The sequence below is a fragment of the Budorcas taxicolor genome, chromosome 8, assembly GCF_023091745.1.
Source record: "Budorcas taxicolor isolate Tak-1 chromosome 8, Takin1.1, whole genome shotgun sequence".
Lineage (NCBI taxonomy): Eukaryota > Metazoa > Chordata > Mammalia > Artiodactyla > Bovidae > Budorcas > Budorcas taxicolor.
In genome coordinates this window covers 48,837,355-48,864,715 of record NC_068917.1, presented here as the reverse complement: position 1 = coordinate 48,864,715, position 27,361 = coordinate 48,837,355, and the positions used below count along the sequence as shown (strand labels likewise).

At 35.8% G+C, this 27,361-nt stretch overlaps 1 protein-coding gene across 1 annotated transcript in view; it reads left to right on the top strand.

Moving 5' to 3' along the window:
- The window catches only part of PTAR1 (protein prenyltransferase alpha subunit repeat containing 1), a 41,434-nt gene extending 14,502 nt beyond the window's left edge, over nucleotides 1-26,932 (top strand). The window contains exons 3-8 of the mRNA XM_052645183.1: nucleotides 4,973-5,039; nucleotides 13,031-13,135; nucleotides 15,272-15,485; nucleotides 23,921-24,225; nucleotides 26,590-26,624; nucleotides 26,709-26,932. Of these exons, the coding sequence (XP_052501143.1) occupies nucleotides 4,973-5,039; nucleotides 13,031-13,135; nucleotides 15,272-15,485; nucleotides 23,921-24,225; nucleotides 26,590-26,624; nucleotides 26,709-26,932 (950 nt within the window). The remainder of the gene's footprint in view (nucleotides 1-4,972; nucleotides 5,040-13,030; nucleotides 13,136-15,271; nucleotides 15,486-23,920; nucleotides 24,226-26,589; nucleotides 26,625-26,708) is intronic.
- Nucleotides 26,933-27,361: the final 429 nt, after the last annotated feature.

The window sequence follows — 27,361 nt, the reverse complement described above, 5'->3', positions numbered from 1 at the left end:
TTGTTGTAAGAATCACATGTGAATTAAAGCACCCAGCACAGAGACCGGCATGCCATAGACTCAAGAAACACAGATTTTCTTTCTCTCATTTATCCAGAGCCAGTAGAAGAGAAGAGTAGAAAAATACATGTAATACAGGAAGGATTCTTAATTATGTCCAGTATTTATAACTTAATTATTTCTCCTTCCTTGGCCCTTTCTCATTGCAGATATTCTATCAATATTTTACCCACACCTCTTGGATCTGACTGGAATGCTTTCTAAAAGCAGTCCCATCTGAACTTGAATCCTAAATCAGGAAGAGTTAGCAGTTTGTATTGTATTTAGAGAATAAGTATGTTTAGAAAATTGGGGCAGTGGGGTGGTGGTTAGAGAAAGTGCTCAGCATTCACTTCTCAGCCAGCTCAAGAGATTCTTTTCGACCTTCTGGTGGCATCCCATCCCAATGTCATTTATAACTGGGCTAGATACAGGCTTTCTAACAGGAGTTACCATTGAGTGCTTTCCCTGTGTCAGGTACTGCTCTAGCACTTCATGGGCATGAATCATCTAATATTCCTATGAGACAGCACTATTACTAGCTCAGTTTTATTTATGAGGAGAGCACTAAGGCACAGAAAGATTAAGTGATGTGCCTAGGAACTTCCCAGCTACTAGTACACCTGGGCTCTGAACCCAGCAGCTGCTGTTGCCCTCCAATAAAAGAAATGTTAATTTGATTAGCCTTCCTCTCTCTCCACACAGCCACAAATTGAAAAGTGGGGACGTGGGTATTTTCTGTGTTAGCTTTTGCCCGTGCTGCTATGGGAAGAAGTATCTTGTGGAGGATGAACTCATCTTCATTTATGGGTGAGGGAGAGAGTTGCATTAGAAGTATGAACAAATAGCAACTGTGGTTGATCACGTACACATATTTTTTAATGCAGAAAAGGAGAGTCCCAGAAACTAAATACCAGTTTATCATATTATCTGGGGTAGTGTAGTAGATTTTGAAAAACTGTGGACTTGAAGAAAAATTCCAGAGGCTTCACATCATATACAAACATTTTCATATAGTCAGTTAATAACCAACTGGTTTTTGGTTATTGCTTATCATACAAGTTTAGAAATTTAAACTGTTTCATCATGAGAACAACTGCCTCATTTTTTTTTCTTTTTACTTCTGATTAATTGATGTTGAAAAAACTTACTTCTTGGTAAGTAGCAATGGTGGTTAGTTGAACAGATATTTATTGAGTCAAACTGTGTGTCAAACCGCTCTGGAGAAATGGGATGAATCTCATTGCTTACAACACTAAGGTTAATGTTATGATCCCCATTTCACAGGTAAGAAAACTGAAATTCAAAGACATTAAGTTACATGGGCAGTAAGTAAAGAAGTTGAGATTGGAACCCAGACAGCATGGCTTTAAGGCCTTTGCTGTGGGCAGACATGGAATTTCTTTTGGGCAGAGACCATATTTTTTTTTCATCTTTGATGAGTGAATGGCTAATTTGAAGATGTATGAAAGAAGACCTGTATCCAAAAAATGTACAGCCTTATTAAGAGAACAATATTTATATGAGGTTAGCTAGGTAAAATATGGAGAAGGAAATGGGAACCCACTCCAGTATTCTTGCCTGAAGAATCCCATGGACAAAGGAGCCTGGCAGGCTATATTGTCCATGGGTTCTCAAGAGTCGGAGACGGCTTAGTGACTAACCCACCAGGTAAGATATACACAAAACATAGAGATGAAAGATTGCTTTCAGCCAAGTAGGTTAGGAAGCCTTCCTGTTTTAAAAAATAATTGTTATTTATTTTTGGCTGTGCTGGGTCTTTGTTGCTTTGTGTAGGCTTTCTCTAGTTGCAGTGAACAGGGGCTGCACTTCATTGAGGTTCGTGGCCTTCTCATTGCAGTGGCTTTTCTTGTTGCAGAGCACAGGGTCTAGGCATGCAGGCTTCAGTAGTAGTGGCTTGAGGGCTCAGTGGTGGACATGGGGGCTTTATTGCTCCATGGCATGTGGAATCTTTCTGGACCAGGAATTGAACCTATGTCTTTTGCGTTAGCAGACAGATTCTTACCCACTGTGCCACCAGAGAAGTCTGAGGAAGACCTTTATAAAGAAAGGTGCTTTTTTTTTTTTTTAAGTTCAGGGATAAGAGGACACTCTTGGCAGAGAGAATATCAAGCAGATAAATCTGAGTTAATAGCCAAAGAAGAAGAGGTAGGCCAGTGGGCAGTACATGTAGGGAATGAAGGGGTTTGGAGCATAGCACACGAAAGGAAAGTAATGGAACACCAGGCTGATAAGGAAATCTGGACCAGATTCTAATTTCCAGGTATATTTCTCCAGCATCCTGAGCTTTAGTCACCATGTGGAACCCATAATCTCTTAAGAGCACCCTGTGTGGGAAGGTCCCTCTTTACCTTTGCTCATACTTTTTCAAAGCACAGTCTGCAGTGCCCTTTACTGTCTTGATTCATTTATAGTCTTTCCTGGGTACTCCAGTGAGAATTAATGGCAGCTGCTTTGGTGGTCCTCACAAGGTGGTATATGTTTTTATTTCACAGTTATTTTAGTTTGCCTTCTAACTGTTTACACGTTCTCTCTAGCTAAAGGTTAGCCTTCTATAAGGCAAGATCAGGTCTTCCATTTCTCGTAATATCCATTCTCTCAGTCCTGTGGCCCAGTTGAATCTCTGCACATAGTTAATACTTGGAATATTTTGGAATTAAAGGAATAATGGTATAGAAAATTGTATTTAATTTCCCTGGTAAATACTAAATTAGTGCCTAAAAGTGAAAGGAGGAAGAATTTTATTAGATTCTTCTTTACAGACATATTGACATTGTATAGTATATACATTGATGTTACATAGTAAGGATTGGTATAGACATTCCATGATACTTATGATGAGGAAGGTAAAGGTCAAAAGTAAAATGTGTGCTAATCCTACCTTTTGTTGCTCATTTAGTAAATGTTCTAGTACATTGTGAACGTGAAAGTGAACGTTGCTCAGTCGTGTCCAACTCTTTGTGACCCCATGGACGGTAGTCCATGGAATTCTCCAAGCCAGAATACTGAAGGGGGTAGCCTTTCCCTTCTCCAGGGGATCTTCCCAACCTAGGGATCGAACCTGGGTCTCCCACATTGCTAACAATAAATGTTAATCTTTTACTAAGATGATTGAGAATAGAATAACTGATTTTAGTGTTCAATAAAATATTTTTAAATGACAATAGGAATGTGTTTATGTGTATTTACTCTTAGATTTTTAAATTTTCTCTTTTATTCAAACACTGAGAATGTCCCAATTATTTATTGTAGACAAACATTTCAGTTGCAGTTATTAAAAGCAGTCAGATACAGACATTGCCACATACTAATTGACTCTGGGGAAATTGCTTAAACTCTCTAAATGTCAGTTTCCCTATCTGTAAGGTGAAATAAAGGTATCTTGGGTTATGATTGTGAGAATTAAATGAAATAATGTGAACAAATAATAATTTACTTGGTGCACAATAATTCTAAATAATTATAACAGTTTTATTATTTTATTTACTTAGCATTTAATATGAGCTTGCTAGAGGTTATTGTATTTAGTATTATGCCTAGCTTGATCATCTTATCCTAAAATTCTCATTTTCAGTTTTTACTAAAATGAAGATGATATGTGTAAATATTATTGACTTTGTGTTATTAAATATAGGCTTATGAAGGTTATTTAAGATCATGATAGATACATAATGAATATGAATAGACTTTATACAATGAAAATAGAAAATAGTAAACAAAATGAAAATATGTTCATATTAATAATTATAATTAAAGATTAGATTAAAACAAAAAGTATAGTTTTTTTTTACCTGCCACATTCATTTTTTAAAATATAATTGTATAAATCAGAGTCATAGGGACACAGGTATACTAATGTTACTCTTGGCGATATAAACAGATATAGTTCATTTGGAGAACAATTTGGAAATGCTTATTAGGAGCCATATTGATATTTATATTGTTCGACATAGCAGTTCTACTCCTGGAAATATATCCAAAGAAACGAATCTGTGAGACAAAAAGTGTGCTTAAAATATTTGTGATAATACTATCCATAAAAGTAAAAAGAAAACAGGAAACAGCCTAAAGAATAAGATAAATGATAAAAGAATTGTTATGCAATTAAAAATGTATTGTGCTTCCCTGGTGGCTCAGAGGGTAAAGCATCTGCCCACAATGCGGGAGACCTGGGTTCGATCCCTGAGTCGGGAAGATCCCCTGGAGAAGGACATGACAGCCCCACTCCAGTATTCCTGCCTGGAGAATCCCGTGGACAGAGGAGCCTGGTGGGCTATAAATATAGTCCATGGGGTCATAGAGAGTCAGACACGACTGAGTGACTTCACTAAAAATGTATACTGTAGCAGTATAGGAGAATGCATAAGTAACAATGTTGAGTGAAAAATGTAGAACAAATTGTGAATTTACCATTGCTATAACTGTGTAAAAATGTTTGTAAAAAAGAATAATTTTGCAGGGGAATGTAAATGAACTGTTAACTAAGTTGAATTATATATGATTCTTTTTCCCTTTTAAAAATTTGCACAGAGTTAATTCTTGAAATATTTGTGAAATTAAATGAATAGTGGTATAGAAATTCTGTTTCTTTTTTTGTACCAAAACTACTAACAGAATGAATAGGTTAGTTTGATTATTCTTCGTAGACATATTGTAAAGTTGTTTCAGTGTCAACTTTTAAAAAGTTACACTTATTGTAAGTAGAAGAAATCTTCATATCTTTGTACCTGAGGATAATCTTCATATCTGACAGCTTAGAAAAAGGTTATCATTAAAATTACTGTGACATGAAATATAAGTATAATGTGAGACATATATATATATATATAATAAAGAGGACTTTAAAAGAAAGAGAAGTCACATCTTCAAGGATTGGACTATTTGTTTTTAATATGACTTCTCTTTATTTTAGAATTGATAGATGTCACATGCACCCTGCTACTTCTAAATCCAGACTTTACCACTGCGTGGAACGTAAGGTACGTCATTCTCATCAGTGATAAAATGAAATTGTTGAAATTTCTGAAGGCATATGAGACCAGGAATTGTTAGCATTTTGAAAAGTGAAATATAAATCACGTACTCATGGCATCTTACGCTTATTTCTTCTTTATAATATCTCCATAACAATTCTAATATACACTTTGCTCCTTTTTGCATGTTTATGTCTATTCTCCCTCAAATTCATGAAAATATAAATTTTCATGTTGAATTACAGTATACCATTTGATACATGCTTTTAACTTCCTTATTTTTTAGTGGGGGTAGAGGGAATCAGTATAATTGTTTGGATTATAAACTGTTGGTTAGTGTATTTGAGAAGCATAGCAGTGCAATGGAATGTGTAAAGGTAAGCTTTAAAGGTCACAAACTGGTAGGTTAGTCACATTGTGCCCCCTGTGGGCAGATCATTTGACATCTCTCCACTGTTTTCGAGAGGACCACATTTTATGAGTGTCTTAAGTTCTTTAATTCTGATTGTTGTAGCTTTAAACACAGAATACATTATAGAAATATTAAAATTCAGACCAGGTTTATTTTTTAAAATTTTTGGTTAAACAGTGTGTATGATTTTTAAAAATTGGTGGTTCTTTAGACTAACACAAGTTTTCTTACAAGAAAGCAGGATACAAATTATAGATAAATAAAAGTAAAGTCCTATTGAACATTGTGAATTCATTTAAAATTTTCTTGTAGGAAAGAGGCATAGATTATAGCTTTTTATCTTTAAAGATGACTTAAAGAATGCTTTTTCTGTGAATTTTAATTCCAAGTTAGTGTTTTATAATACCTACTGAATTTTATATTTGTAGCTGGTTTTATTAAATTCCTGGTGGCTGAGAGGTTAAAGCGTCTGCCTGCAATGCGGGAGACCCAGGTTCGATCCCTGGATCGGAAGATCCCCTGGAGAAGGAAATGGCAACCCACTCCAGTATTCTTGCCTGGAGAATCCCATGGATGAAGGAGCCTGGTAGGCTACAGTCCATGGGGTCGCAAAGAGTCGGACACGACTGAGCGACTTCATTTTATTAAATTTAGGTAACCTCTTGACTTTTTTTCTTTTGACTAATAATCAGATATTTAAAGAGTAAGCAAGGATGGAATGTATTAGAAGTTTTAAAAAATTTACAGATTTTAGAATTCTTATTTTCTTTTATGGGAAACTCCAAGTAAGGGAGTAGACTAAATGTTTATGAGTGGCTTCTCTATTCCAGGGACCATACTACAACTTTATACATTGTCTCATTTAATCCACACAATACTTGACAACATTTGTTCATCAAATATTTATTGATTAACTACTATGCTATGTCCTAGACACAGATGATACATTTAATGTGAGAGAATGAAGAGGGTCAATCTTGACTCTGGTTTTTGGCCTGAGCAACTGAAAGGTTGAAGTAGCTATTTACTGGAATGGAGATATTTGGGAGAAGAGCAGAGGGGTGTGTGCTGGTTGGAAGTCAAGAGTTCAGTTTGGGACATGTTAGGTTTGTGTTCAAGTAGCTGTGTGTGACTGTAAATTTCAGGTGAGAGTTCTAGGCCAGATATAATTTGGGAATCACTGGAAAATGTATCATAGTTAAAGCCTTGAGATTGTTTGAGATACCAGTAGTGGGTATAGATATTAGAAAAGAACCAGACAAAGACTAAACATTGGGACACTACAGGTTTCTAGAGCAGCACAGTTCAGTATAGTAGCCTCTGGCCACGTGTGGCTATCGAGCCTTTGAGATATGACTAGTCTCCATTGAGAAGTGCTGTAAGTGTAAACTACACATCAGATTTTGAAGACTAAGTAACCCCCCAAAATAAAATATCTTTTTTAGTAATAATTTTATATTGATTATATGTTGAAATTATAATATTTTAAATGTATTGATAAAATAAAATTTTACTATATACTTGTTTTTAATGTAGCTGTTAAAAAATTTTAAATCACATATATGGCTCACATGTATGACTCAGATTATATTTCTGTTGGACAGCCCTGTTCTAAAGTTTGAGAGATGAGGAAGAATCAATGAAGAACACTTTTAGGAAAGTACTATAAACTTAAAACTGAGAGTTTTCTTGAGGGTAGAGACAATGTCTTCTTTTTTTTTTAATTTCCCTAGCCTCTAACACTCCAGTGCCTGGTATATAACAGATACTCAGTTTGCAGACTTGGCACTGAAAATAATTAAATTCATTGAAAAAGAATGAGTGTAATAGAGAAGTAGAAGTACCATTTTTATGTTCACATATTCCTCATCATTACAGAGGAATCGAAAATCCTCCCACAAAAAAGGATTTTTATTAGCATAATATATATACCCAAACACATAAAAATTCATTGTATATTCATAGGGCAGTTTGGTGGTAAAGAACCTAGTTCTTAGATACATGGATCTTAGTCCTAGTTCATCAGTTAACTAGTAAGCAGTTGATTTTGACAAGACTTTAACTTCTCAGGAGTTTTAGCTTTCATATCTTTGAAGTAAAAGATCTGAATAAGGTGTTTTTTCTTTTTGTGTGATTCTTTTGGTCTGTGTTTTGATTGTGTGTGGTTTAGTGTTATGAAGGGAAGTTGCTCCATAAATCTATCTTTAATGATGTTAATATCTGTTAATCTTGAAGCTTTTCTAGTAAGGTGATATAGTAAGTTTTGTGCTAGATGAATAGGAAGGAAATCATGATTTTTTTTAAAATCCATTGTAGATATGTGTTCTGCTGCTGCTGCTAAGTCGCTTCAGTCATGTCCAACTCTGTGCGACCCCATAGACGGCAGTCCACCAGGCTCCCCTGTCCCCAGTATTCTCCAGGCAAGAATACTGGAGTGGGTTGCCATTTCCTTCTCCAATGCATGAAAGAGAAAAGTGAAAGTGAAGTCGCTCAGTCGTGTCTGACTCTTAGCGACCCCATGGACTGCAGCCTACCAGGCTCCCCTGTCCATGCGATTTTCCAGGCAAGAGTACTGGAGCGGGGTGCCATTGCCTTCTAGTAAATTTTAATTTATATTAGTAAGATTGACGTACAGAGTCATAGAGTCATGAGTAAATTTTGAGCAAAAAACGAACAACTTTGAAAATAAACTGATCTAACCCTATAATGTCTCACAAATCAAATACTCAGCATTTTATGTCTGATTGTTCGTACATTTCTCCTGATGTAACTTTGGGAAGCGTTGAATGATTTTTGGCTGTATTTTATAAACAGCTAAAAGATTGTATAACACATCAGTAGTTGTTGCAGTCTTAGGGAAAAAATACAGGCAAGAATAAGTTTTTGAGCTGATCTGTAATTACAGTATATGATGCATATAGTTTAAAAATCTGGCTGGTGCTAGAAAAAAATGACTAGTATTTTTTTTTTCTTTTTTTGCTTTGAATTTGCTTTGAAAATTGGTGAATTAATTGATGAAAGAGGTTGACTTCATAATACTGTCCTATTTTTCCTTCAGTCTATGAACATAGAGTAAGCAAAACATCCTTGAGCAACTAGAAAAGCTGGTGTCCAGGCTCCAATGATTCATAGTCTTTCCTCAGGCTATTTTAATTGGTAGCTTTGTGCAGATTTGATGTTTTATTCAGACACTTGTAGCTTGGAGACCTTGAGCAAGTTACTGAATCTCCCCCAGCTTCAGTTTCCTTATCTGTAAAACTGAGGTAACTTTGGGCTGCACCATATGAAATCATCCTTTTTGTAGGTCAGAAATGATTAAGTCCAAATGTCCAGATCCTGGTTACTAACATCATTCTCTAATAAAAGGAACTGGGCTTCTTAGAGGACTGACTAATTCTAGGACCAGGTCAGGAAATGTACCAGATGAGGCTGGAACATCTTAAGAGAGCCAGAAGGTAAGGCAGTGCTTTTGCTGGCCAAAGCTGAAACAATTTGAGCAATAAAATAATGTAATAATGGATTATTACAAAGTATAAAATCAATATTCATAAATCCATGCTGATATAAATAAATGCTTGAATAAACAGATAATAGACAACTCTTCAGTACTGAAGGATTCCAAATAATTTATCTAGATAACTTCCCTCAAGGAAATGGAGCATATCTCCCTACTCCTTAAAGTATAACCTTTTCCCAAAAAGTAGAGTGGAAAAATCTATCATATGCTACCTAAGCCAGATATTCAGGGTCAACATCAACAATGACAAGTCATGCTGATATTACATACCCCTGATAAAAAATAATGAAGATAGCACTTTACCTCTGTGGTCCCCTCAAAACCCACAACCATAATCTAACCCTGAAAAAAATATATAAAATACCTGATCAGTATTCTTCAAAATTGTCAAGGCCATCAAAAACAAGATGGAGCTCATGGACCAAGAGGAGCCTGCAGAGATATAACAACCAAATATAATGTGATATCCTAATGGGACCCTGGAATTTAAAAAAAGGACATTTGGTAAAAATGAAGCAATTCTAATTAAAGTATGGACTTCCAATACTAATTTATAAGTAATGGTTCATCAGTCGTGACAGTTGTATCATAATAATATAAAATGTTAATAATAGAAACTGGGTACAGGACATACAGAAATTCTCTTTATCATTCTTAAAAACTTCTCTATAAATTTAAAGCAATTCTAAATAAAAGGTTTATTTTTTAGAAAAACTAAAGCTGGCAATTTCATATTATTCAACATAATATGGGATTTTTGTGAGAATTAAAGTAGAAAATATATGTAAATCACTTAACACTGTGCCTGATTCAGGAGAAGTGTTCAATAAGTGATAGTTTTTATGAGGATGACTTTTATTATTATCATCATCATTATTTCACACAATAACTTAAGATTAAAGAGTGAAAAAAAGGTGGCATATGTTTAGTCAGTATTTACTGTATACCAAGTACTGGGCTAACCAGTGGAGATTTAGCCATGGACATAATACACATGGCCCCTGGTTTCCTACAAATTTTGATTAGAGTGACAGCAGAGAGAACCCCTAGTAGTTTGAGAAGGGAGAGAAAATATTAAAACTTTTAAAATAAGATAAACTTAGAAGAAATATCCTAATAACAATTTGTAAACTTTAAGGTAAACTTAAATAACTAACTTCTTAGGATATTTAATTTTTCAATTTAATTACACACCTTTATCATGTTAACATGAAATATTTTAATTTATAAATTTTCATTTTCCTATTTACATATCTCATTAGACAGTTTAATTCAATCTTTTCACATGGCTTATTAACATGAGCGACTTTGTCATCATGAGAACTATTTTTTTGAGTTATCTAGCACAGTTTTCTGCGCTTCCCTGGTGGCTCAGATGGTAAAGAATCCACTTGCAGTGCAGGAGACCTGGGTTTGATCCCTGGGTTGGGAAGATCCCCTGGAGAAGGGCATGGCAACCCACTCCAGTATTATTGCCTGGTGAATCCCCACAGACAGAAGAGCCTGGGGGGCTGCAGTCCATGGGGTTGCAAAGAGTTGGACACGACTGAGCAACTAAGCACAACACAGCACAATTTTCCAGAGCATATTGTGTTTACTTACATTTAAGTTGTTCCAGATGCAATACTTTCCAAATTCACATGTGACTGGAAATTTTATCTCAAGCTATATTCCTACTTGAATACATTAAAGTAGGTGTTTTTTGTTGGATCTCTAGGTTATGTGATGGCTGATAGCTATAACTTAAACCAATTACCATATTTCTTTTTAATGTGGTCTTTTAAAAAACTTGTTTATAACCATCCAGCACCTACAATGTTCATTCCTTCTCCTAGGAATGTTTCTTAAATTGATGGTAAAAATTTCCTTCCTTTTTTAACGATTCTACCAGGCAGTCTTTTTAAGCATCTATCTATACCATTGATTGAGGTTGTTTCAGACTAAGATATCTTTACAAGTATAACTCTGTTGTTCAAAATAAAGAGATTAAGAGATGGCCCTTATTTAAGAAACTTTATAAAGATTCAGTTGTAGGGTAATTTCCTCTTTTCTGAAGAAAATTTTATTTCCTCTTACGTATAAATATATATGGGCTTCCCTGGTAGCTCAGATGGTAAAGAATCTGCCTGCCCAGGTTCAATCCCTTGGTTGGGAAGATCCCCTGGAGAAGGGAATGGCTACCCACTCCAATATTCTTGCCTGGAGAATTCCATGGTGTCGCAGAGTCAGACATGATTGAGTGACTAACACAAACACACATAGACATGTATGGGAATATAGGTAGGCAGTTGTAAGTAAGGAGAGGTTTAAATTTAGTAAATGGAAATTTGGCTTAATATAGTAAATTGTCTACAGAAGCAACTCAGCAGCTACAGCAGCAGTGCTAAAAAGGTGTGCCCTGGAGGACTGGTTAAAACACATTGCTTTGCCCCACTGGACTTTTTGATTCAGTGTGCCTGGGGTGAGGCTTAAGTTCCAAATGATGATGATATTGCAGTTAGGGACACTATTTTCAGAAACAGTGCACCTACAAAATATTAAACAGTTTTACTTACATAGAGTAGTATTTTGCCTTTGAATAAAACATTACATATTTCAAAAGAAAAAGGATCTAGAACTATAAAAGTAACTGGCTGTTGCAATAAATATTCCTTTGATGACATAGATTTCCTGTACCTTGAAAGAAAAATAGTCAATGAATCATAAATCATTTTTTAAAGTAGCCATAAACCTTGGTATCACTTCAAACTATTTTACAGAGTTAAGTTACTGACCTGAAATAAGATTGAGTGTAAAATGCAGGTATTTATTATCATTATTTAGTGTTTTCATTTAAAAGGAAGTTCTTTTCCTTATCAAATAAGAATCTGTTGGGAAGGAAATGTATTGTGGTATTTAGGAACTAAGCCCATTAAGTAGGTGAGATATATGGTCTGGGCTCTGGTTTTGTTGAGATTAACATCTCTAAAATAAATTATGAGCCCCTACCACAGGAAAGACATTGTAAGATTAATCAAAACTAGCAAATGACCTAATTTTATTATAAAACAATAGGTAAATTGAAAAATCGGAGTGTAATCAGTAATATCAGAGCTTATTATCAAAAACTTACCTGAGAAATTCAATCTAAACTTACATTAACGTGAGAAATAGGTGAAGCTCTCTTTCATGACATACTTTATAATTGCACTGAAGCTTTGAACAGTTTTAAAATAACAAAAAGTTCATATTCCTTTTACTTTTGTTTATATTTCAAAAAGAAATGGTCTAGTGTATCAGGAGCCATTCAAGTATTTCTCCTGGTAATGTCTTTTGGAAACTTATCCTAAGTAGTAGTACAAATGAAGTTATAAGCACAGAGGTTTTTGTTTCAGAATGCCTTTAGAATAGCAAAAACTTGAAAGCAACCTGAAATGTCTAATTATAGGGGGAAGGGTTGTTAAATTATCGGATAGCTACTGAACAAAAACTATGTGACCATTTAAAATGTTTAAAGATTGTAAAGAACTGTGGAAATAATTCTCAAGATATAAGAGCAGAATATAAAATCACATGTTAAAATATAGATGCATATGAGGAAAGGTAGAAGGGAAAAATTCAAAAATAAACACAGTTTGTTAGGATGACTATTGAATGAATGATTTTTTTTTTTTCCTTACATCTCAATCCAATGTGTTTGTTGTTGTATGTGTGGTTTTTGGTAATGAACAAGACCATATCGAGTCCTACTTAGGCAGCTAGAATAATTCTTGATTAGTATTGGATCTACCCTACATATACTGATGTCAGGCCTTATAAGTTTTGTAAATGATACAAGCCAGAAAACTCCTTTGCCCTCTACCAAATAGACAACTAAAGTTCCACTGCTGATTTAGGAGCTTCCATTTCTGTTTTTTAATTTATTTCAAGATTATGGGAATACATTCTTGATTACTGTGTGTAACATTTAAGAGAGTTTTATTTTTTTAATTCTTGGAAATTTGCTTTACAATGAAGTTATATTAATAGTCATGCAGTTTGTTTGTGTAGAAAGATAAAATAATAGTTCTTTTTATTTTTCTTTTACAGAAAAGAGCTGATCCTCTCAGGTACTTTAAATCCAATTAAGGACTTACATCTGGGAAAACTGGCCTTAACTAAGTTTCCGAAGAGTCCAGAAACATGGATTCACAGGTGTGGTTAATTTACACCACAGAATTCTTAGGGCTTAGAATGGCTGGAGGAAAAAAAACACAGAATATGAAGCAGGTCACATACTGATTACTGAATTATGAAGTCAAATTATATCTACATTCAAGCCTACTTTCTACTTAGGTGATACCTAGAGATTAGTTAATCTCTTCAAGCTTTGGTTTTATCATTTGTAAAATGAGAATAATAATTAACATCTATCTCAGAGTTAAGTGGTTGAGTTTTACTTGAGGTAATGCATGTAAACACAAGCACAGTGCTTGGCATATGTTAAATACTTAGTAAATTTTATGTTATTACTAACTATCTGAAGCAGTTATGGAAATTGCCTTAGATATTCAACTATAATGAGCAACTTGAGCTTTAATTAAACTTGGATTTAATTCAGTCAGGTGTGTTCCTGGTAAAAATGGTGGTGGTGGTGGTTATGGTTATTAAAATTAACCAAATAAAGGCAACTGAGGTGAATGGGGTGTAGACTGAATTAAAGTTGCTAAGACCATAAATGCAAAGAATATTTTTAGGTTAACAGCTGAGGCAGATAATCAAAGTGCATGTAAGAACTCTTTTCAAAATCCTGGCTATCTGGAAGCATTTTACTCTTGGATCCCATATAACATCTTTGACTAAAATGAGATGGTCTGGGCTTACTGGTTGGGGTCAATGGGGAGATTCTCTGAATAAATCTGTTCTTGGTTTATTAAGCCACTTTTAACTTTTCTTAAATCCTGAGCATTTTTAGGATCTTAAAGTCAGTTTAAGGTATCTTAACTATAACCTTGCCTTTGGCTAGCATTGCAGAGCTGCTGCTGCTAAGTCACTTCAGTCGTGTCCTACTCTGTGTGACCCCGTAGACGGCAGCCCACCAGGCTTCCCCATCCCTAGAATTCTCTAGGCAAGAACACTGGAGTGGGTTGCCATTTCCTTCTCCAATGCATGAAAGTAAAAAGTGAAAGTGAAGTCTCTCAGTCGTGTCCTACTCTTAGCGACCCCATGGACTGCAGCCCACCAGGCTCCTCCGTCCATGGATTTTCCAGGCAAGAGTACCAGAGTGGGGTGCCATTGCCTTCTCCGAGCATTGCAGAGCAGCTGCTTCCAAATGATACCATTGGTTGTACTTTCTGCCTATTAGAAATTGGGATAGCAGACTACTGAGAGGTGTATGATTATGTGTATGGAGACTAGGAAAGGGGTGATGATAGAGGAAGGGAGTTATTATTAACATAGATGCATTCATCGATTTATTGACTTGTCTGATATTTTATAAAGCAAGTTTTGGTTGTTAAAAATAACATTATTTGAAAATGACAAAAATGAATTTTGTTACTCAATTTCCTATATCCTAGCTTGAAAATTTTTAATCTATAAAGAATGCTTTCTTATGAGAAAATATTTGTAAAAACTAAAGACAGTAAGTGGCTAGAGGCACTTTTGAGTTCTTTTCATTTAAATGTGTGCAAATAAAAATCTTAAGTAGATAAGGGGAAAATTATAGATGAAGACATTTTAAAACCTCCCTGATGGTTTCACTAATTATATTGATTTTTTTCCTTCAAGATTCTATGCTATAATATAGAAACTTTGCTTTATAAAAACTTAATGCAGCTGCTTCTTTGCAAACACACACAGGGTGAGGCATGCACATGTAATTAAAAGTGAACTGTGCTTCTTTTGAGTATTTACCAGCCATTAATTAATATCACCCCTTCCCATACACACAGTACCACCAATCAGACACATACACACACACACACACGAACATTCCTGTTGCCTTTACATTTCCTGGCCAAATGAAGTTTTGGAGTTGTCATTTCCAAATTGATGACATTTTCTTTTTGACAGATGTTAACATTTTAGAATGCTTTTTCTATAATCTTTGTCCTTTATCCTCACCCCCGCCACACCCCCCCACCCCACCTACATCCATGGTGCTAAAATTATTATCATTAAAAACAAAAACAACTCTCCCCCACACACAAAAAAAAAACCCTTGAATACTGGCCATTACTTTGCATTGTCTATGAATAGAAATTAAATTGAGAACAAAGAGAACTCTGGTTGTTTTCCTCTCTGGTTTATTTTCTTTACTCATTTCTTGCCCACATGTTACCTTAACAGGCGATGGGTGCTACAACAGCTAATTCAGGAAACCTCCTTGCCTTCCTTTATGACCAAAGGAAACTTGGGAATAATTCCTGCAGAAAGGACACAGCAACTAATACGAGAAGAGATGGAGGTCTGTGGTGAAGCAGCAGGGAGATACCCAAGCAACTATAATGCCTGGTCTCATCGCATCTGGGTTTTACAGCACCTGGCTAAGCTAGACACCAAGGTAGGGTGTTAATTTGTGTCCCTAGGCACACTTCCGTCTGCCATGTAAATCATCTGGTAGTATGCAGTAGTTCCTTCTCAGAGGAGCTTTTAAAGAGACAAGTAGAGGAACTAATGGCCCAGTAGCCCAGAGAGGATTGCAACAACTGATACCTCGAGGGAAACTGGCAATTTTAAAAAAGTTTGCATTCCTCACCCGCACAGCTTTGGCACTCTTTAAGGCTAGTGTACTGGTAGAACAAAGAAGGTTTAAGCAGTAAGGAAGACTGAGTATAACTGTTTTGCCCTGAAACAGGAAGAGATTATTAAACTTGATACAATTGAAATTGTTCTTTCTTGGTAGCCTTTTGTTATGTGACTTAATGTGCTAGATCAGCTGGCTGCCTTTTCACAGTCTCTTCTCCTGGAGAGGGAGATCTCACCCAGGTGTTCTCACACTTGGCTGAGTCTGTAAATTAGCTGACGATTCTTACATCCTACCCCACATCTACTGAATCGAAATGAGGGTAGGATTTAAAGATCAGCATTTTTCACAGGCTCAGGGGGTTGGTTGGTTGGATGCAGAACCAGGTTGGGAACTGTCACTGCCTGATCCTTTTAGTTCAGAAATGAGGAGATGAAAGTTTCCAGAGAATTTTAATGGCTTGGACTCAGCCACAGTTGTATCATTTATTATTGATCAGAATGAGAGCCAGGTATCCCTGTACTCCTTCTTACATACTACAGCTTCTCTATTTTTTCTTCACTTCTTATGGTATCAGTGCTTTAGAATCTAGAGTACTGTTCCAAAAGCTTCCCAGGCTTAAGACAATTTAAAGGGGTCATAATGTCTCACATGGTGCTTTCAGATTAATGGGGATGCATTCTCCATTTTTGCTTACCACCCCTTCCTGTATCTCCTTTCAGGTCCCCTCTCCTCTCTCTGTGTGCTAGCCAGAGACTCCTCCAGAATAAATAGGAGAGCTTTCACTTCTGAGGGATTTTAAGCCAACAATTCTGAAAGAGAAGGCATTCTTTGCAGCTTACATGGCTTTGTATTTCAGGAGGGATGGCCACCTAATGGAATGGAAAGAGAAACAACAGAATCACATTAACCCCAGGTTTAGATTCTGGCCCTGTTAGCTCTTTGTGTAAAGTAAGGCTTTAATGTTTTCATCTATAAGATAAGGGCTCTGCTGCCTGCCTCAGTGGATTATTGTGAAAATTACTTGTGTTAATGTGTATAAAGTACTGGATACCTAGTAGAGGCTCACAGAATTGTAGTTCATTTCTCTACTCCACATAGATAGAAAGCTTAGGTGAAACTTGACTGCCAGCTAGGTCAACTCAGTGCAGTTCGTTCATGAAAAAAGTAGTGAAACTTTCTCGTTACCAGACACTGTCCTGTACATTGGATATGGCATAAAGACAAAAAGCTTACTATCAACAAATTGAAAAATCTAGTTGAAACAGATACTGACAGTTACAAAGCAGGGTAACACTTGCAGAAACTGAGGGAATTTTCCAGGCACAGCGGGAGCACAGAAATGAGCCTCTGACTGGGCTCATTGACAACAGCTGCCAGAGGGAGTGATGCTATATTCTCAGGGGCCTGGAGCAGTGAATACAAGTTATCTGGTGGGTATAGGGGATGTGGAGTGCTTTAAAGTCAGTCATCTCAGCTACACAACTTGGTGTCCTGTGGGAGGTAGGGAGAGGGAAGGGGAAGGTTGTGGATAAAGGAAGGCAGAGTCCAGATGAGCTGAGAGCTCTTTGGAAACTTTCTTGCCTTGATGTGGACCTTTTAAAGTAGCAGTCCATAAATCAGAAACACTGGCCAAGGTGAAATTCTTGGTTCCTTGAAACCATCTGTTGTTAAAGATGATAGCTCCTAAGTCATGTATGAACTCATCTGCCCTGGTCTGCTGCTAGGCTTACATGTTGTCAGCCTGCCCTCTTCTGCCCTTGGGGGTCTTAGCACTTTTCCTATCACCACTGCCACTGTCTCTCACTCTCAGTGAAGGGTGCTGAATTTACAAAATCCACTTTCTGTTCTTATAAGCTATTGGGCCCAGCTAGGAGATCATGATGATGGGAAAAGACCCTGATGCTGGGAAAGATTGAAGGCAGGAGGAGAAGGGGACAACAGAGGATGAGATGGTTGGATGGCATCACTGTCTCAATGAACATGAGTTTGAGTAAGCTCCGGGAGATGGTGAAGGACAAGGAAACCTGGTGTGCTGCAGTCCGTGGGGTCACAGAGAGTCGGACATGACTGAGCAACTGAACAACAGGGAGATCGTGTCCTACCGTGCTTTGTCTGTTAGAGGAAGTAAGCACAAAAGTGTGAGTAGTCTAAAGCAGCTTAAAAATACATATAAAATGAGTAGCATTTTTTCACTTAGAAAATTGAAAATGATTTTTTAAAGTGCTCATATTTAGCTTGGTAAGGGTATAAAGTGAAAGTGAAAGTCACTCAGTTGTATCTGACTCTTTGCAACCCCATGGACTCTACAGTCCATGGAATTCTCTAGGCCAGAATACTGGAGTGGGTAGCCTTTTCCTTCTCCAGTGGATCTTCCCAACCCCGGGATCGAACCCAGGTACATTGCAGGCAGATTCTTTACCAGGTGAACCACAAAGGAAGGGTATAAAGACAAGCATTATAGAAATTGATAAAAATCTTACCAAAGGGCAACATGGCAGCATTTACCAGACTTTAAAATGTGTGTTATCTCTAATGTAGCGATTCTGCTTCTAGGCATTCATCCTAAAGAAAAAATGGGAGATGCAGTATGATATAGTGATTAAAGGCTCCGGTCATACAAGCATGATATGAATGCTAACTCTACTAGCAATTTGCTATATGGCCTTAAAAAGGGTTCTTAGCGTCTCTGACCTCAGTTTCCTCATCCGTAAATTGGAGATGATGACAATTCTCCCTCCTCGAGTGATGTAAATGAAGTGGGAGAATCCACATAAAGTGGCTGTCGCTAGTGTTCATACTAAGTGATCAGTAAACACTGGATATTATATTAAATATTGAAGTTTGATATATAAAAATACTGTATATAATAGTGAAAAACTGGGACCAGTCTAATAACAAGGAATGCATTTCACTGCAGTTCATCGCAAAGTAGAATATTTTGTTGCTACTAGAAATTATATTTTTAAGATTATTTAAAGAAAAATATTAATTATAAGTTAAGGATATAAAACTAAATATGAGATGGGCCTAATAATTTTTTACTAGCATTGAATAATATTTAATGTATTTTGAATAGTACCTGGCATATTTTAAGTGTGCAACAGATATTTATACACACCAACACAGTGCCATTATGGATATATTTTGTTATATTTTCTATAAGCATGTGTTTTCTAGTCAGGAAAAAAATAGATTACAGAATAAAGAATACTTACTAGTGCTATGGGATAGAATTATGAGAGGTTTTAATTTTCTCTTTTTTGTTCCCTATGATGTTTGTGTTTTTCAGTGGACATATATTGAAATAAATTTTAAAATAATCTATTTTTTCAGGGTGGGGTGGAGGGAAACAGTCAGAGTTGAAAACACTGTTAGAAGTAGTATTCCGTTTATGAGACATATTCAGCACAAGCAAAGCAGATTAGTAGGTGCCAGAGACTGGGGGGAATGGGGAATTAAAGGGCTCCTAATAGGAATAGGGGTTGTTTTGAAGGTGATGAAAATGTTCTGAAATTATAATAATGACATAGGCAAATCAAAACTACAATGAGATGTCACCTCACTCCTTTCAGAATGGCTGTCATCAAAATATTTATCATCAAAAATAATAAGTGTTGACAGAGATGTAGTGAAAAGGGAAACCCTTGTACCCTGTTGATAAGGATATACATTGGTACAGACAGTAATGAAAACAGTATGAGATTTCCTCAGAAAATTAAAACTAGAACTACCATATGATCTAGTAATTCCACCCTTGGTTATGTATATGAAGAAAACAAAAATACTAATTTGAAAAGATTCATGCACTCCAGTGTTCATAGCAGCATTATTTACAGAAGCCAAGCTACAAAACCTTCCTAAGTCTCCATCAACAGGTGAATGGATAAAATGTGATTGATATATATGTGTATATAAATATATATAATGAAATATTACTCAGCGATAAAAAAGAATGAAATTCTGGCATTTGCAGCAACATGGACGGTCTTAGAGGGTATTATGCGTAGTGAAATAAGCCAGACAGAGAAAAAGAAATACTGTATGTTATCACTTATATGTGGACTCTATAAAGTAAATAAATGAATTTAACAGAAGCATTCACAGATACAGAGAACAAACTAGTGGTTGCCAGTAGGGAAGGGAAGGGATGAGGAGCAAGACAGGAGTAGGAGATTTAGGCAGTAAAAGTTACTATGTGTAAAATGAATAAGCTGCAAGGATAGATTGTGTGGCACAGGGAAATATAGCCATTTTATAGTAACTTTAAATGGAGTATAGTCTATAAAAGTATTGAATCACTGTCTTGTACCCCTGAAACTAATATAATAGTGTAAATCAATTATACGTCAATAAAAGAAAAAAGAAACTGTCAGAATTAGATGACAGCAGTGGGATGGAGGAGTCTGGTTGGCTGCCATCTATGGGGTCGCACAGTCGGACACAACTGAAGTGACTTAGCGGCAGCAGTGGCTATACAACTCTGTGACTATACTAAAAATCAGAATATTTTTTCAACTTCAAAATTAATTCTAATAAATAAAGCTTCAAGAATAGTTAAGAAATTGTTGGAAAAATAAGGAACTCTGTATATTGCTATGCTGCTGCTGCTGCTGCTAAGTTGCTTCAGTCGTGTCTGACTCTGTGCGACCCCATAGACGGCAGCCCACCAGGCTCCCCCGTCCCTGGGATTCTCCAGGCAAGAACACTGGAGTGGATTGCCATTTCCTTCTACAATGCAGGAAAGTGAAAAGTGAAAAGTCGCTCAGTCCTGCCTGACTCGTAGTAACCCCATGGACTGCAGCCCACCAGGCTCCTCCATCCATGGAATTTTCCAGGCAAGAGTACTAGAATGATATTGCTATATGTTTCTATATTTTGAGCCAGTACTACAGTTTTAATGTCTATTTCTATAAACATTTAAGTATATAAGCATATTGCTGTATGGCTCAAAAAATAGACACAGTAAAGAGAGTATAAAAGCCTAAAAACTAATTTCAGTACACAGTATGTACAAATTTCATTGATGATAAATATGGCATTTCACATGATTGGAGAAGGGATTCTTTGTTCAATTTGTGATGCTAATAAATTGAGTTTTTAGAAAATAATGGTTAGATTTTAATCTCACATACCAACCTGAACTCTTAAGTGAAATAAAAACATGAAGAAAAAAGGAATTTAAAAAATCAATTGTAGTAATATATTAAGAAAAATATTTACAACACAGAGACTTAATACCTTTAATATATAAAGATCTCTTACAAACCCATAAGAACAGTAATGACTTTCACAAAGAATACGTTGAGCAAATTATAAAAGAGAACTAGACAAACAGGCAGTTTGTAAAAGAAACAAAGATAAGTGAATAGGAAAAATATTTAGCTTTAATCATAATTAAGGAAATGTAAATTAAACATGATTTTCCACTTACTGGATTTCCCTGGTTGGCTCAGCCGGTAAAGAATCCGCCTGCAGTGCAGGAGACATGAGTTCAATCCCTGGGTTGAGAAGATCCCCTGGAGAAGGGAATGGCTACCCACTCCAGTATTCTGGCCTGGAGAATTCCATGGACTGTATAGTCCATGGGGTCACAAAGAGTCGGACATGACTGAGCGACTTTAACTTTGACTTCCACTTACTAAATTAACTAAAACTAAAGTACTGGTGAGGAATTTAGGAAACAAACATGAAAATCTTCTTCCAATAGGGGCATAAATTATACAGCCTTCCAGGAGGGCAGATTGAAATACACAGCAAGAACTTTACAGAGTTTTTCTCACTGTTCCAATTAATGTACTTCTAGAAATTTCTTCTAAATAAAAATAAGACATGTACATAGATTTATATGTGTGTATACATAGGCATGTTACTTACGCAAAGTGGAAACAAAATGAGGGAATGGTTTAAATTGTGATAATCTTTAGGATGAAGTATTATGCAAAAGTTTAAAATTATGTTGTAGAATAATACTTAATGAAATTGGAATAAATTTATAATTTAAGTGAAATAAAATTTTGATAAAAAAGATATCTGAAATTTGTGTTAAGTAAATTTTACAGTTGCATTATTGCAAAAATCTGAGAGATTGGTTGTTTGGTAGAATATTAAAAGTAGTCATTGTTGGTCAGTAGGATAATGAATGATGTGGGGATTTTTTTGCTTCTTTATATTCTGTATGTTTACATTTTTCTGTAACGATCATCTTGTATAATCAGAAGAAAAACCAAATGTTTTTTAAAAAATGTATGAACTCATGGTGTATGTGTCTATAAGAACTAGCATTTCTAGTAGTCTTTCATTTTAAACCTGTTACCTTCTGTTTCATAGCCCTCTTCCATAGTTTTCTTATAATTTATTTATTCACTTACTCATTTTTATGTGGAATGTTGGAAAAGAATAATTATACAAAGATCATTTGTTCTGTCAGTGCTTTCCAGTTAAGCCATATCTTTGTGCAGTATCTTTAAGATCACTTAAAAATAATTGCTGTCTTTTTTTAAAAATCACTGCCTTTTATTCTACTAAGAAAACACCATGAAATTCCTGTTAAACTATTTCTTCTTTAGTTAGTAGGCATTTTATATCTTAGGGAAAAGAATATAGTGCATTTTTCTCTTAAATAGTCTCAGGAAAGAGTTTTTAGGAATTGAATTAGTTTTGTTGAAAACCTTTTAAATATATGCTATTTTTCCCTCAAAATTACAATGAATTTTTAATTTTTACATGTAGAAAATATATAGTAGAAATAATCTAAATGTTTTTTACATTATATAAATTCATTTTAAACAAGTTTTCTGTTCTTTTCAATGCATAGTAAGAAGCTGTACCATAATTAAAATGCTGCTGTATTATAGCCTGAATTTCCTGCAGGTTAATTCTTCAAAAATATAATTCTTAAAAAAAAAACTTAAGATTAGTTTTTGTTTTGCAGGTAGAAGTTTATCTGGTGGGTTTATTTTGCCCACCTTTTAAATCAAATGATCTTGTTTTCCATTTCTCAGAGACTCACTAGCAGTAGCCTCTGAAATAAATTTATGTGGCTGTGAATTAACTCATTATAATTTAAAGATAAAACTTGACCATCCTAGCTGGGAGTAATCATATCCCTCTTTACCAGTCACTTTGTTTATTAAATTGTTGATTCATTCATTAAACATTTATATATAGGGTATAGGGTGATAGGAACATTAATTAGAAATGAATAAGTATCTTAAAAAACTTGTATAATTTAGTGGGGATGAAAAGGTATACAGGAATTTCTATAATATTATGATGGAACACACAAGAACTATGGAGGCTGAGAAGAGGGAAGACTTCTAGTTTTCTCTATGAAAAGTAGAGAGGGATCTTGCTTAAGGAGAAGGCATTTGCCTGAACTCCCTGAAGAGCAGGCAAAAGAGCTTTTTTGGCATTGTGTGGTCTATACGGTTCACTATTGATAAGTACATGTCATTTTTCCTTAGCTGGTCTGAAAATCCTCTCTCTGACAGATGTAGTAGGCCCTCAATATACCTTTTCCTGATCAAAACTCATTTGTTTGCTAACCTGTCTGAGACACTGCCAAATAATTTATTTTTTCATGAATGCTTTTCTTTTTATCTCCATTTGAAATTCTTTAGTTTGCAGATTTAAACAATTCACTGCTGAATTTTGTCTTACCTATTTAAAAAAGTCACTTTTCATTGGTGATAAGTTTGAGACAAATAGTGAAAGTCATGAGCACTTGAAAATTCCCCTTATTCATGCATCATGTTTTTGTACTAAGCCCTTAGAATTAAGTAGTGAACGAAATAGACATGGTTTCTGCCCTGATGACACTTAATAGTGCCAAAGAAATAATTACACTGAGTCTATTGTTGAACAAATAGTTAGATACAGTACAGATTCATTAAATGCAAAAAAAGTTTCCATCAAAGTGACCTCTGAATTTATATTTTCCCTTCAGTATAAGCATTAAATTAAAAGTGAATACCCAGTGTCTTTCCTTATTTTAGAATCTGGCTGTTCTATGTGTATGCCAAGTAGAAAGTTCCTTAAATTCTGTAGTATTAAAAAAATTATTATTTTCTAAAAGAAATGGAACATGAGTATTTATTAAGCAACAACACTGTGTTGGATGTTATGTACAAAATATTGGTAGGAATGGCATTATCAAAACGAGGAATGAATGAAAGAAATTCAAAGCATTAACAGAGAAAGGAAAACCTTTAGCAATTCCTCATTTCACTTCCCTTTTTCCTTCCTACAAGATTCTTCTTGATGAACTGTCTTCTACTAAACACTGGGCATCCATGCATGTTTCAGACCACAGTGGATTTCACTACCGCCAATTTTTATTAAAGTCTTTGATTAGCCAAACTGTGACTGACGGTTCTGTATTGGAGCAAAGTCCTTTGAGAAGTGAATCAACTGTAGTTCTCCCGAAAGATGAAGAAGCAGTGGCTTCAGCAGAGGAATCAAGGATAAATCTTCCCCATCTTCTAGAAGAAGAAGTTGAATTCAGCACTGATCTTATTGATGCCTACCCAGGACATGAAACCCTTTGGTGTCATAGGTAAGAGAAGGAAGATGTATTTCCTGCATGAAACTCTGTGTGTCCTTATGAGAGCTACAGAAGGTCTTACATCTGACTTGAGCCTCCTTGGGTAAATAATGGTAATTTGACTGTGGAACTTTGCCTGAGTGATTCAGAGGAGTTTGTGTTACCCTAGCCTCCTCCTCACAGTCTGCATGAGCATGAAGTTCTTCACACAGATCTTTGCCAGTGGCTCAAGATGGTGGTGTTCATCCTTGATTGTGCAACAGAATAACATGTGTTACTTCTAAACTAAAAAACGTTTCTGGACTCCCTCTTTGGAGATCCTAATACTTAACATTTCTGCGATAGAGTGCTGCCATCTGTCTTTTAAAAAAATAAAGAAAAAACCCTAACAGGTAAATTTGATGTATAGTCAGTGTTGAAACCAATGATTAGACCCTACGAATAGTTAAGCTTTGGCTTCCCAAATGGCTCAGTGCTAATGAATCTGCCTGCCACTGCAGGAAACGTGGGTTTGATCTCTGGGTCTGGAAGATCCCCCTGGAGAAGGAAATGGCAAACCCACTCCAGTATTCTTGCCTGGAAAATTCCATAACAGAAGAGTCTGGTGGGCTTCAGACCATGGGGTCACAGAGAGTCATACACGTCTGAGCACACACAGATAGTTAAGCTTTACTGTTCTTCCCAACCATGATGGCCTGCAGATTAATTTACTTTGAGTATAATCTCTTGACTTTTTTTTATTTTTTAAGGTAAAATAAAATATATTTTATTAATATTTGTTTAATTTTACTATTCAGGATTATTATGAAGGTGTGAATGAGGGTTAGCAACCTCATAACTTGAGTTTTAAGTACCTTTGACAGTACTTCTCATGTTGAAATGAAATCCAAGTATGGAAATCCCCTGATTGGTTTATTTTGGATTACCATTTAGTTGGAGGCATCTCTGGCATTAAATATACAGATTTTACTTCAAGTTACAAGATTATGCTTATAGACAAATGACTTGCCTGTGTTAGGCAAGAGGTAGGCATTTTAAATAATTGTGTATTTTTTTTAAGTTAATTGAAATTTGTTCCCTTTTTCCAGACTAAATATATTTGGAAGATATATTAGAAGATGAAAGACAATCTCCCCTCTTTGGCACCTTCATAAATACAAAATTGTCTTCTTCTCTTCAAAACAAGACAGTCTTATTCCACATTTTTAGAAGAGGGGATAGATCTTGACTTGCATGTTTTGGTGTTAGCTTTTTGTTGCTGTTTCATATTTAGACACATTAATAGCTAGGCTCAGAGAATATTAAAAATTATATTTGTTTTTGGAAGATAGCTAGGTTGTTAGAGCAGAAACTTTCTTTGTTCATAAGATTAATGGGAGTTTGGAATGGGGAGAAGAGACAGTTGGGAAGACCTATATATCATACAGACCAGTTTTCTACTGATTCAGTGCCCTTAAGCTGCTTCTCTGTCCTTTAAGATTTATCTATAAAATGAGTATGTTATATGCTCTTTTGTATGCTCTTTTGTCTGTTCCAGAATAAGCTAGGAAAATGAATAGAATTCTCTTTTAATGGCTTAGAATTGTTAATATAAATGATGAGATATAACAAACTAAAATCTATGTAGTTTACCTTATTTTGTACAAAGATGTGGACCCCATTTTGTCACTTCTTGGAAATTAGGCATATGGATCTTTGTTTTTAACAAATAACTACAGATGATTCTAAAAGCAGGAAAACTGTCCTTAGAGGAAGAACAGGAACTGTGTGTTTTAACATACTTTTCACAGAGCCCAGCACATTCTACACATGTGGATGTTTAGTGAGACTATAGTGCTGGATTAGGGGGAAATTCAGAGGGTTTCTAAGATAGTAAGTCCAGTTGCAGCAGTTCTGTTCTTATTAAAGTATTGGGTAGAGGCCATAGACTAATCCTCTAGAGGAGCTATTTAATCCTCTTGTTGCTGAAAATCACTTGTCTTTTAGGCTGTCAATGAGGTTAATTTTTGGTTTTGTTTTATATTTAATTTATAGCAGAGATTGGGCAAAACCCATTTCTGGTTTCATATTATAGTTACAGAGAGTAACAGCACCAAGTGATTGTCATCATCTCAGTCAATGTTTTTTTAAAAATCTTTGGGGTAGTATTTCAACAAACCAATAGTCTGGACTTGTGAAGCTCTGTCCAAATACCAGAGACTACATCTTAACTATTCTCCTTCCCCCTGATAGCTCTGGGTTACCGAAGGCAGTGAGACTGAATACTGTGTGTTTTGAAATTGTCAACTTACTTTTCTGTTTTTTTCTGAAAAGCTTGACTTTGTGATGTGGTTTTTCTTTTTCTGTTCTGTTCCTCCTCCTCCTCCTCTTTCACAGGCGGCATGTTTTCTACCTTCAGCATCACTTAAATGGTAGGTTTCCTCACAGCGTGATCCAGTTGTCACCTGCCGACAGTCCTGGGGGAGCTTTGAATGACTTGCACGGTATCCCAGCAGGCCCCCACACATCTCAGGCGATGGAGGTGGATGGACTCAGTGACTTTAGCAAGCAAGGCTATTCCCAGGAAATCAAACGCCTGAAGCGGACCCCAGCTCCAGACTCCCTGGGCCTGGAAATGGAGCACAGGTTCATCGATCAAGTACTGTCCACCTGTCGGAACGTGGAGCAGGCCAGGTTTGCCAATGCATACAGAAAATGGCTGGTTACATTGAGTCAGTGAAAGAGGTGAATTAGTCCTGCAAATTTCCCTCTTTAGTGCAATATCGCTTTTCTTTCTTATTTACATAGTTGCATGAACTGTTTGCTACTATTGACTAACTATGTGTTCTTCATCTTTAGGCTAAAAGTCCCTAGTAAATCTTTCATCTTATTTATTTTGTTAAGAACTGGCATTCCTTTGGCGATAAAATAATTGTGTAGTTTCTTCTTGCTAAACAGTGAGTCTTAACTTTTTTCTTTTTACCTTCTCATCCTGTGTGTTCCTATCTTTGAGACTTTGCTCATTTGATTCTCCAGATTGGTTCACACACACCTCAGCCCACCTCAGTGCAGTTGCTGTATAGGTTTTTTTTTTTTTTTTGGTAATCAAAAAGTTATGCTGTAGTTTAGCTTAAGAACAATACAAATTCAGAATTACTCGATCTAATTG